The sequence below is a fragment of the Pholis gunnellus genome (assembly GCF_910591455.1).
Source record: "Pholis gunnellus genome assembly, chromosome: 22".
In the NCBI taxonomy this organism is placed as follows: Eukaryota; Metazoa; Chordata; class Actinopteri; order Perciformes; family Pholidae; genus Pholis; species Pholis gunnellus.
In genome coordinates, this window is record NC_136549.1 from 4,912,119 (window position 1) to 4,924,092 (window position 11,974).

At 44.8% G+C, this 11,974-nt stretch overlaps 1 protein-coding gene across 2 annotated transcripts; it reads left to right on the forward strand.

Moving 5' to 3' along the window:
- Positions 1–645: 645 nt before the first annotated feature.
- fbxo18 (F-box DNA helicase 1) lies at positions 646–10,789 on the forward strand. 2 transcript variants are annotated; one of them, XM_079183837.1, is made up of 22 exons: positions 646–766; positions 868–965; positions 1,358–1,522; positions 1,738–2,300; positions 2,580–2,716; positions 2,875–3,022; positions 3,110–3,291; positions 3,390–3,464; positions 3,606–3,697; positions 4,092–4,260; positions 4,690–4,906; positions 5,019–5,106; positions 5,206–5,301; positions 5,438–5,574; positions 6,467–6,563; positions 6,707–6,873; positions 6,983–7,046; positions 7,129–7,323; positions 8,176–8,301; positions 8,543–8,649; positions 9,979–10,113; positions 10,319–10,789. In XM_079183837.1, exons 2-22 carry the CDS (start codon positions 947–949, stop codon positions 10,475–10,477), a joined length of 3,138 nt encoding a protein of 1,045 aa, XP_079039963.1. In that variant the 5' UTR covers positions 646–766; positions 868–946; the 3' UTR covers positions 10,478–10,789. The 2 variants fall into 2 exon arrangements, with proteins under 2 accessions (XP_079039963.1, XP_079039964.1); XM_079183838.1 differs by having other exon boundaries at positions 664–965; positions 3,606–3,628.
- Positions 10,790–11,974: the final 1,185 nt, after the last annotated feature.

The following is an 11,974-nucleotide window of genomic DNA, read 5'->3' on the forward strand; positions in this document are numbered from 1 at the left end:
GTGATTGTCCTCAGTGTGTGTGTGTGTGTGTGTGTGGGGGGGGGGGGGGGTCTCCTGTATTTCCTGAGTACTTGCAGGCCTCTTCACACTGACGAGGGGTCGTTGACTGAAAACCTTTTTTCCAGCTTTTCAGTGTAGCTTCTCTTTGCTACCCTGATCTCCCTCGTCAGTGTGTTTCTGGCCTGGTTGTGCAGGATCCTGTCCCCACTTCTGTAGGCCTCCTCCTTAGCCTGACGAAGCTGTGAGTCTTGCAGTAAACCAGGGTTTATTGTTGATGTATGTGCAGAAGGTTTTAGTCGGCACACACATGTCCTCATAAAAACTGATGTATGATGTCACAGTGTCAGTGAGCCCATCCAGGTCTGTAGCAGCAGCCTCAAGGACATGCTCGGTTAATGAGTCTAATCAAACATTGACGACTCTAAATGTTCATAAACTATATACTTTATATTATTTATTATCACTGATGAACCCCAAGAAGTTTATATCGTTGTTGAACCGTACTTTGCCGTGGGAATCATTCAAATATATTTTTTGTAAGTTTCGCTTTGCGCTGTGCGCGCGCGCTCCCGCGAGGTGCATCTTTCGGTGTGCGTGCGCAACACCGCAAACACCAACCAATCCTGTGGCTTCGTGACCAAAATAAAGAGTTGAGAACCTCTGCCGAAATTGTTGCTGGCTGATAACTTGGAAGCGTTTTATCAAGCCACAATTACTACATACATGCATGTCAACGTCAGTGAGTTAATTGACTACTTCCAGGGCGGTACGTTTGAGTTTCTGAACAAGTTGGTGTTTAGAAACACAAGTGTGTTAGCTTAGTATGCTAGCACAACAGTCGTTGTTTAATGAATGAGTTTGTTTGAGGCCCCAGCAAACCAAACCCGAATCTTTAACGCTAGCCACGTAGTTCTGTGACTAAAAGACGGATGCGCTGGACACGAAGATGGAGATGGCTGTTAAGGGTAAGTTCGAAGTTGAGGCGAGTAACTTTAGTTAGCTAGCTAGCTTACTAAACGTAACGCGTCCGTCAGAAAAAAAGAGAACGTTTAAACAACTTCACTTTGTGTTATAGAGATAGTATTTAGTGAAGTCTGAGTCCGACATTGGCACTTGGATTGAATACAGGTAATGAACAGTAACACCAAACGTAGACAAGCTCTTTTGAAGAGTCAATGATAATGTACAGTACAAAACTAGCCTATTTGGACATCCTTAGCACTTTTAAAGATTGAGCAATTAACTTTCAGATATGAAGACTAAAGAATGGCTTACATTGCATAAGGACAATCCTAAGGCAGTGGTTTGTGGCGTGCTGACATGACTTGAATGTTGTTTGCTGTTGTCGTTTTCCCAGGAAAGGCCAAAAGGAGGCACCTGAATGCAGGGCAGTGTGATGACCTGGGACACAGTGCAGAGGGCACTAACGCCCTCACCCAGCCCCAAACCGCCAACCATGGGCAGGGCACCCGCAACCCCAGTCGGCTTTACCCCAGGACCCCCACCAAGCGACGGAAGTGTGGTAATCTGCTGTAAACCTTCTGCTACAAACGTTTTGACAAAAGTGTACCCAAAGTAACATTGAAATAGACGGGGAGACATCTGTGCATGGGGGAAAAAAGCTATTATTTTCAGTAAAAATCCTGACACGCATTTGTTTTCTTCACCAGCCTTTGATTAGAAAGTCCTAAAGTTGTCACACATTAAATCGTTGTTCTTTATCTCTCACACCGTCAGCGTCGGCCTCAGGAAGTCCCGCCGGGCAACAGAAGGTCATCGGCAGCTTCTTCTCTGTGACGGGAGTCCTCAGTTCCAGTCCGCACAAATCCTCCCAGCCCTGCTCATCCACACGCACAAATGGACGCAATGGAAAGCTTTTTCCCGAAGATGAGGAGGAGGAGGACGACGATGTCAGCCTGTTAGCTGCCCCGTTGGTGGCAAACCCTGAAGAAGAGGAGGAGGTTGACGATGTAAGCCTTTTAGCTGCAGAGTTAGTGCCAAAGGAGGAGCACGCTGTCGATCATCTGGAGGGAATCACAGCCGAGATGTTTGGAGATGATGATGAATTTGACAGTGACATTCACGACGTGGAGGAGGAGGAGGAGGAGGTGGAGGCCCTGCCTGACGCCCACTATGGGCTCCTGGGTAGCAGGAAGGTCTTGCTTGAACCCCAGGGCTGCATGGATGATCTTCCGGAGGAGGTGCTGAGGCAAATACTGTGCCTGGTCCCTGCCCTGGACCTCTACCGCTGTGTCAGCCGCATCTGCCATCACTGGAGGAACATCGTCCAGGACACCAAGGTCAATCAAACCACAGCATTTCATTAAGTTACATATTAGCAGCAAGCTGAGGGGAGGGGCGGGTGTTTATGTTGAAGTTAAGCAACAAAAGTAAGTGTGTAGTTGCTGGAGAAATGTGTTTAAGCAAGTTCCTATGTAAAACATGTTTGAGAGGTGAACTTTGCGTGAACACTGAGTTTTTTTAGGAGAGTAGTTTATCCGTCTCTTGTGGTTGGACATTGCCGTAATGGTATTTAAAGCTCACAAAATGAACATTTGTTGTTTTGGATGTTTGTGCAGTTCGTCCCCTTCAAGAAAAAATACTTCCGCTACATGATGAGGGAGAAGGAAACGGTGCGGGAGATCACTTCCATCCTGAGGAACAGCGGCATCACAGATCCAGCGTCGTCACAGTACAGCATGCGACACCTTGTTGTGTAAGTCTTCATTTCCTTTAGCAAGGGACATTTATGCGACAGCACATGTAGACTAATATGTAGGCTAAATAACACATTCTAGAATTCCACTAAATGTAACGTTTTAAAGTCTTTGTTTTTATATATATTGGATGATTGTTACCGCGTGTTTTGGTCAGTTTAATGGCCCAGCATACGGTCGGAGAGCGGGTGAGGCCGGAGGACGTTCTGGAGTCTGTCAAGAAACATCGACTTTTTCCTCACGCCGAAGCCTCCATCAGATTACGTATTCCTGATATTCAGAAGTTCTTCAACCTTGGCAATGAGGTATGACACGCACACACACACAAATACACAAAGGTCCTCTGGTAATCATATGGAAAAAATAGTGTTCATATCATTTCCAATCCCCAGGGTCCCGACCCGTACGCGGCCATGGCGGTCATATTGATCCTGAGTGAGAGCGTTGGGGACGTGCAGGCCTTGGTGTCTCTGCTCACCGGCTGCATGTCGGACACCGCCATCACGGAGTACCTCAGCCACATGGCCATGATGTTGCTCGCCATGAAGAGGAGCAGGATCAAGATTAGCAGCCGGTAAGTGCTGCAGGTGTCGGCACCTTAGATTCCCACGTCTTCCTCGTCGGCTTCCTCGTGATTTCTTTTCTTTCTTTCTTTCTTTCTTGTCTCTCCAGGTTGCATTACAACATCTACTACATACTTCACTTGATGGAGAACGGCCCCTTTTCTGTCTTCTCCCTGCAGAGTCGGTGAGGACCAAAATGCTTTAGTGTCACCGATGTGCATGAGACATCCGTCAATAGGAAGTGGACTGAAGTAATGGATATCTGAGGAGCTTTACCTTTTTTAACAGTCCCCATTTGGTGTGTTTTTGTGTGCGTTTCTGCTAGGCGGCCTCAGATTCAGCTCACAGGTGAACAGCAGCAGATCCTCAGCCACGACATGCAGGAGGACCATGTGGTCAAGATCGTGGCTTTTGCAGGTGCAGTGGCAGCACCATGACCGTCCACATTCTATAAAATGTTTAACTCGGTCAAGAACACAGAAAAATCCAATGATTAAATAAGTAATGTAACGTAAGCCAAGTTTACTGTGGCTCAAACCCACATCAGTTACATCTAAACATAAAAAACATTGACTTGCACTTTACGCCATCCACTGTAGTCCTTGCACATGCAGTGTTTGTGTGAAATAGGAACACTAGTGGGGTAGGAACCCTCTCTCCAGACTCCAGCTGTGGTCAATTTGAACCTTGCAGCATGTAAACGCTGGAGAACAGTACTTGTGTCCGTGCTGCTGTGCGACGTGGGCCCAGCCGTGCAGGTCAGACCCCCGGTGGTGATCGTAGCTGAACGGTCCGTGTTGTCCTCCCGCAGGTACGGGGAAGACGACCACGTTGGTGAAGTACGCCGAGCAGCGGCCGCACCTCCGCTTCCTGTACGTGGCCTTCAACAAGTCGGTGGCCAGTGAGGCGCAGCGCCGTTTCCCCAGCAACGTGGCCTGCAAGACCGTCCACTCATTGGCCTTCGCCAACGTCGGGAGGAAGTGAGGAGTCTCCCCTCAGATGTTCTCAATGTGTTCATAAATACAGAGAGTGGCACCTTTTTGTTTTTCTTCTATGTATACATATTTTTTGATGAATGATCCTTCGGTCATTTTTTCAAGTTATTCAGTTTTAGCATTAAGTTATAACTAGACGATTTAAACTTGATCCTGACAAACTTCTCTAATTACACTGAGTTTATTTCACCTGCTAAGGGTGCCAGTTCTGTGGGGACTAAGGGTGACACAGATGTATGTTTTGAGTTAATGAATCAAATGTATATGTATCATGTTTGTTTGTGATAGCGTCCAGAAGTCCAGAATGCTGTTATGCCCGAGTCATAAGTTAAGCGTTAACAGTAGAGCTCCACTGTCTGTTTCCATTTTAAAACCACATCCCTTGCTGTGCACCCGCGATCTCTCCTGCTGCAGGTACCATTCTTGCCGGAAGCTGACCTTTAACCTGAAGCCGTTCGCCATCAACTCTGTTCTGCCCCAGGGCCGCGGCGGCTTCACCAGGGCCAAAGTGGTCACCACGACTCTCAACGCCTTCATGGCTTCGCCGGACGAGGCCATCACCGTCGGACACGTCCCCAACTTCCGCAAGGTCAAGGACCGGAAGGAGATTATACTGGAGGATGAAAAAGTGGTATGAAGGCCGCTTTAGTGTGAGTGAATAATAAGCGTGAGCGCTGCAAAGGTCGCATTGAAACCGCGTGTCCTTTTTCTCTTTTTTTTTTTTTTTCATTGTGCAACTCTAGCTGTTTGCGCATGAAGCGCAGACGATCTGGAACAAAATGAAGGATCTCAATGAAACCAAAGTAGACGCCTACTTCATGACCCACGATGGTACGCTCAACTGCAGATGAGTTCAATGGGTTTAAGGGATTCTGTTCTAATGTTGGAGGGAATGCTGCACAGGTGGTCAACGGAACTATTCGTCCTCAGGTTACCTGAAGTTATGGCAGCTCCAGGTCCCCAAGCCCTGCTTGTCTTACCAATACGATGTCCTCTTCATTGACGAGGCCCAGGACTGCACTCCAGGTAACGATGCCCTACCGGTTTACACAGTCCAGGGATTGTGGGAAAAGTCTTATTTGTCATTATTGTGCTCAACTTTGTGATGGTGATGCCGTCTTCCTTCTCTCTCTCTCTCTCTCTCTCTCTCTCTCCCTCTCAGTCATCATGGATGTGCTTCTGTCGCAGAGCTGTGGGAAAGTCCTGGTGGGAGATCCTCATCAGCAGATCTACACCTTCAAAGGAGCTGTCAATGCGCTCAACCTCGTTGAACATACACACATCTTCTACCTGACACAGGTATACACAAGCACGAAACATTACAGCTCCACAGGGGGGAGCCACTTGCAGGAACAATGTGTAACACTGCTGCTGCCACAGAATATGCCAGAAATAATACTAAGATCAACAATGATGAGGGTTAGCTCAGAGGCATTATGTCTCCAGTCGGCTAATAGTAGTAAAAACAAACGTATACTCGTATTGTGAAAAGATTCTGAAGTCCACACGTCACACCTACAGTGGAGAGTTAGGTCATCCTGAATGACAAATCAATGCAATTTAATGAATAATATATTTTAAATATCTCAATGTGTTATTTATTATATATTGAAGAACGTCCCTATTTGTTACAAATGTCAAAAGTTTTACAAAAAATATTTTTGAATAGAAACTTTTGAAAACAACAACATTGATTAGGGTTATCAAAATAAAACTCCACAACTACATGTTCTCTGTATATTGCACACTCATCAGAAAAGAGACTTGTTTTTCTGACCATGGAGGCTTTTTTTGTGTCATAAATTGATCAAACTAGAACATGAATCATAAATATCTATATCTGAAATCAGCTCAGCATCCTCTCTCCAGTAGTGGCGGTATCTCCAATGTCTACCGAGGATAAAAGTCCATAAGTCAACGTAAAGCTGATTTAAAAGGTGATAACTTCCTAACATTAAGATCTTGCCACATAAACACCGGTCCGGCTAGTAGAACAAATAACAAAGAAGCTCTTATGACTCACCACAGGGAGTGTGACTTCATTCTCGACTTGGGACGCCATTACTCCGCTGTAGCTTTACATAGCAAATAGTTGTTTATTAATATTCTGAATGTCATATATAGAAATGTTTTAACTCTCAGCAGTTCGGTGTGAATCAGAAAAATGAACCCTACTGATGTCTCTGTTCAGAGCTTCCGGTTCGGTGCCGAGATCGCCTACGTGGGTGCCACCATCCTCAAAGTGTGCAAGGGAGTGGAGAAGATTCTCGTGGGAGGAAAGCAAAAAGGTAACAACTGCAAACCTGTAAATATGTTGTCTGCTTAGAAACGCGGACGGTGCTTCAGAAATCCAGATGCCTTTTAGCCCTGGAAGTGGACGTAACATGAGAGTGCCATATTTGTCCCGTGTGCTTACCCGTCCACTGCACAGGCGGCGTGTGTGACGAGACGGCAGACAGCGTCGGAGCGGCTCTGAGGTCGGGCGTCAGTCTTTCCCCGGGGAAGACGGCCATCTTGTCGAGATGCAATGTCAGTGTTTTCAGCGAAGCCGTCCGGCTCACCGATTCCAACCCGCTGTGCCGCATCCACTTCATAGGAGTGAGTGTATACTAACGGACACGATTAAGGAAGTAATAGCAAGCGGGGAGATACGTGGGGGTTACATGTGATATCTATCAGGCACTCACAGGTCCGCCTTTCCCTTCAGGGTGTCAATGGTATCGGCCTGAATCGGATCCTGGACATCTATCAGCTGATGGAAGGGACAAAATGTGAGATTCATACACATGTGATAGGGGTGATCTCTGTTTCTTTTATTTTTATAAATACTAACCCTTTGAGATCTTCCCTCAGTCATCAGGGATCCTTTGATTCGCTGCTTCGCCAACAAGAATCCGAATGCCTTCTGGGCCTTGAAGAAGTACGTCAAACAGACCGATGACCTGGAGCTGGAAGCCAAACTCGGCATCGTTGAAAAGTACGGAAAGCGCATCCCCGAGCTGGCGAAGCGCCTGGAAATGTGCTTTGAAGAGGACTTCCACAAAGCAGGTACAAACGAGTATGAATGAAGTACTTATCACATACTACTGATTGGTCTCAAAAGTATTTACTCTCACAACACCACACCGGGAATAAACCGCCTAAATGCAACGGGAAATCATGAAATAAATAACAAAATGAATACAGTGTTATATACTATACTAATGACTGTATGTTTAATAGTCCCAAAGCCCATTGCTTCTGTATGAAACTGTAGATTACTAAAAACAGATCACAAATGTGTAACTTTCATTCAAAAAAGAAAGACAGTAATCTACTAAAAAGTGTGGCGCTGTGGGTTTTAACAAATGTTACTCCAATGGGAGTGAATGCTGGGACGATCTGGGGCTGTTTTCAGCGGCAGATGTAATAGTTTTTGGGGCTCTACAGCACAGAGGATCAGGACGTATCCGGCTGTGGTTAAACACACAATACTAGTTGGTAAGATCGATTCATTCGTTGGTTTTGGTCTTTTCATTGGATTTGTCGACGACAAGAAAAATGTAGAATCTGAGCAGCATATTCATTTTTTTACTTTTTTCTTTCTGTTTTTTTGGCTCTCAAATAGCAGTTTGGAGTTGTTTATAGTTCATTACATTTGTTTGAGTAACCACGTTCACTGATTTAATTTTGTTTAATGTAGTTAAATGACATCCTTCGGGGATTTTTCTTTCATGAAAAACTCAACTTAGGTTGTTGGAAGATTACAGATGTGCTGTATTTGTTTCCCACTGGGATTTGTAGCTTCACTGGTACATTATAAGATGTAAAATGATATATTTCATATAGATGAGTTTTCTTCTTTCTACTGTTCTAATGCTCATTGGTAACTTCATGATCATGTGACCGTTTTCGTTCCAGACTTCATTGTGGGAACCGTCCACAAGGCCAAAGGTCTGGAGTTCGACACCGTGATGGTGACCGATGACTTTGCCAAGGTTCCCTCTTCAAAGCACAACCTGCACTTCAATCCCGACTTCTCCTTCTGTACGTTTCTTTTGGCAAACTTTTCTTTTCCTTTTCACATCGATTTTTACGTTGTAGGTTATTTGGTAGACACTCTTGCCCCGGAGGAAGTGTATCACTTACGTTTTTGGGGTTTCTTTTTACTGTTAGTTCTGTTGTTAGAGGGCCAATATATCAACCAATGTGAACTTATGGCAGATTTCAAATCACTCTAAAAGTGGTGAACGTTTGAACACTTTGAATGTTTCTCTTCCCTGCTCAGCTGATATTCCGGACGATGAGTGGAACCTGCTGTATGTGGCGGTGACTCGTGCCAAGACCTCTCTGATCATCACCAAGTCCATCCGCCGCATCCTCACAGTGGCTGGGGTAAGACCGACTCACACACATGGCCACTGCATGTTCTAATCATAGCCACTGCTGATTCTTATATTGAGAATGCACATCACACCTCCAAACACAATCACATGATGTTATTTCCGTTTCTATTTCCGTTTCTTCCTGTCTCATCGGCCAGTTTCTCCTCTTAAAAACAGCTCTCCGGCTTCCCGTGTAGCTGGCATGGTCTTAATTGTTGTGTTGACAGAGAAGTAGGATGTTGCTGTGGTTCTGTCAAAGATCTTGTCTCACGCGGGACGATGATTTTAAACGACGCCTTTCCTCTCCGTCTGCAAGCCTAAGCAGTTTCACTTCCACTTTCTGTTCATTTAAAAGTAACGTTGGTAGCCAGGAGAGAAGAGCTTCATGAGGGGCTCTTATTTCTGGGAAGAATGCGTGGAAAAGTCGACACACACACTCTCACACTCACTCTCTCACACTCACACTCACACTCACAGTATGTGAACACATACTGAACATTCCATTTAGATGTTCACATTTGTTTTCCATCTTAACTGTTCTCTGATAAATGCTTTGATAAAAGACAAACAGTTTAAAGTCAAAGTGAATTAGTGCTTTAAGAGTAACAAATTGAGTTGAATAAAGCTTTTTTTTCAACATAAACACCAAATTGCGTGGTCAGGTCTAATGGGCTTTTCCTATGAAGGTACTATGATTTTGTGATGTGTTCCAAATCCTTAAAATCTCTCCAGGCTTTTACTTCACTAATGTTATTTATTGTAACTGTTAAATAACCTGCTATACAGGTGCTATTTATATTTGTCACGCCTCAGCTGCATTAGGCTGCATGAGTCATAGCTACATCCGCCGTGATGGATTAAAGGCTGTCCGTCATCTTTTCATCAGAATGAATGCGTCCGTTAGACTGTAGGAGTAGGTGCTCTCTCTCTCACCCCTTTAGTTGATGTGGACACGCGCGTCACTGCTCAGACTTCTCTTTTTCTTCTCCCCAATGCTGTCATATGAGTTGTATGAACAAATTGCTATTGTTGGCGCCTGAACAGTGCAGAGACAAGAAAAGGAAGTGCTGCATAAAAAAGATTCCAGATGTGTAATGCGATGGTGTGATAGTGTGAGCAATACAACACAGAGAGCGTGGTAGTGGATCCGCCTCAGCTCGTGTGGTCCGGAAGCACAGAATCCATTGGGCCCCTCCAGCTGGGCCCCCCTCGAGAAGCAGTTGCGCCAAAAAAATCGCAGCCGCTTGGCCTCAGAATGTTGCATTTTTAACGGTCGCTGGAGCTGGTCTCCCAAACGTTTTGTTCAAATGTGACAATAATGACTTCCTGTCGTCTCCAGGAATACTTCCTGAAGTCGGAGATGCCCGCCACCTTGATGAAGGTGGGCGACCCGCTCCCGTGCTGTGTCTCCGACTGCCCCAACTGCACCACGCCCGGCTCGGCGTTCATCATGTGCAAACAGCAGATGAAATGTGTAAGGCTGTCAACTCCTCGCTGAGATAGAACTAGCCAATCGTCTAATGCCTCCAGATACGAGCTATAGCTGCAGTGTCCGGCATGGGGCGATTTACTGTTAGCCTTAATTAGCCAATTAGCATTTTGTGAAAGTTGTATTAAAGGAGTCATTGCTTGCTATGATTTTATTTTTTTTTAATTCTCTCTCTCGTGTCCTCGTCCAGTCTGACGGTGTGTCTGCCGGCGGCCCGTTGTGCGAGAGGTGTGTGTGGATGCGCGTCGGGTCGACTGCCTTCCTCATGACCGACGACGTGCTCTCGATGGCCGAAATACCGCGAGGACTCGGCCACCATGACCACCACATGCTCGGGGGGCTTTTCTAGCGCCGCTCGTCTTCAAGGACTTCGAAACAAGAAACCTGCCACCTTTTGTGCGTTGATGAAAAAGAGACTTTCAAGTCAACCGCCGGCTCTAACGCTAGGTGTTCGCAGACAACACTGAGACAGACTGACAATGTGTTTTTAGTTTTCTGAAAACGTGACTGGTTTTGTGTGTGTGTGTGTGTTTTAGGGAATCGGATGTTGTAATATCCAGTTGAGATGCCTTTTTATAACGCTTACAGCTCCCAGTGACCATCAGTAGGACTGAGGTTTCATTGGAGAGCCCTCTGTGATTGTGTTGAATGTTTCATTATTAAAAAAAAAGAAAGAAAACTGCCGGTTATTGACTTTTTCGCTGTTAATCATAAAAAAACATGTATTATGAATTTTTAAACGAGATAAAACTTGCATAGGTCCAACACATTCTATAGCAGATGGAAGGAGTACACGTTTGCTGTAGTATTGGTTGGACAGCAGTGGGATTTGCTGAATTCTGTCCAGGATCTTCCTGCCGAACAGCTGCTACCCATCAGCCTCGGCTTCTTGGGAACAAACAGGAAATCAGCTCGTGGTCCATTATCTCAAAAGACTTTCAGCACATTTACTGGAAATGAGAAAGCTTCGTCAAATATTCTACAAGTATTAAAAGTACCACGCCGTGAACAAGAGGCGACTCTTAGCTGACTGGGAGATTTGTTTGTCCTGAAGTGTTTGATGCTGACACCTTTTTTTATTTATTTTTTTATCATGACTAGTAGATGATCTACTACACTACATGACCAGCTGTGAGTTTTAGTCTGAACTGTGAGGGGAGAATATAAAATGTTGCCTGGCAAGTTTTTTTCTTTTTGTATTACCCAATGCTCCACTTCATTTTTGGAACAGGGGAAGTCTAAGAACTTCATTCCAGGGGAAATGTTAACCATCTGTAGAGGACCAAAATGCTGTTCCTCATTTGTGTCTAAACAGTCCAGACTTGTAAGTGGATTTTATTATCGGCAACTACAGGAGTCGTTTAGTCCAACACTCGAGTAATGGTTTTTAAAGAATATTTTGTAATCATCGGAGCAACAAAAAATACAGTGAAAGTCGAGAGGGATGAGAAAAGCCCATGACTGGATTTGAACCCAGGGTGAGGTAATGCCACTAAAACCATCAATGCTGCCTTTAATAGCTGCTGACCCCATGGGACATCCAATCAGTGAGGTTTCAGCGGATGTTCATGGTGATCTTTTTAGAGACTGATCATGATTAAACTATGAGGGAAAACATTTGTACTTTCATTAAAATGTAAAGTACACAAAGTTCATATGCAGGCACGCAGAATAACAATGTAAAACATGGTTGAATTTCTTAAATGGTCATGAAAACATGCAGTTGACCATAAATATCAGGTGTCTCTGCAAATGATACATAGTTCAATAATGCAGTCATACAGTAATTAATATAGAAACGCATCATGATAAAGTGTTACAGGCATCTGAGGGATATCTATTATGT

Excerpts from the sequence above, each read along its gene's own strand:
- fbxo18 (XM_079183837.1), top strand. Across the intron at positions 2,301-2,579 it reads ACATCGTCCAGGACACCAAG|TTCGTCCCCTTCAAGAAAAA; the intron begins GTCAATCAAACC and ends ATGTTTGTGCAG. Across the intron at positions 2,717-2,874 it reads AGCATGCGACACCTTGTTGT|TTTAATGGCCCAGCATACGG; the intron begins GTAAGTCTTCAT and ends TGTTTTGGTCAG.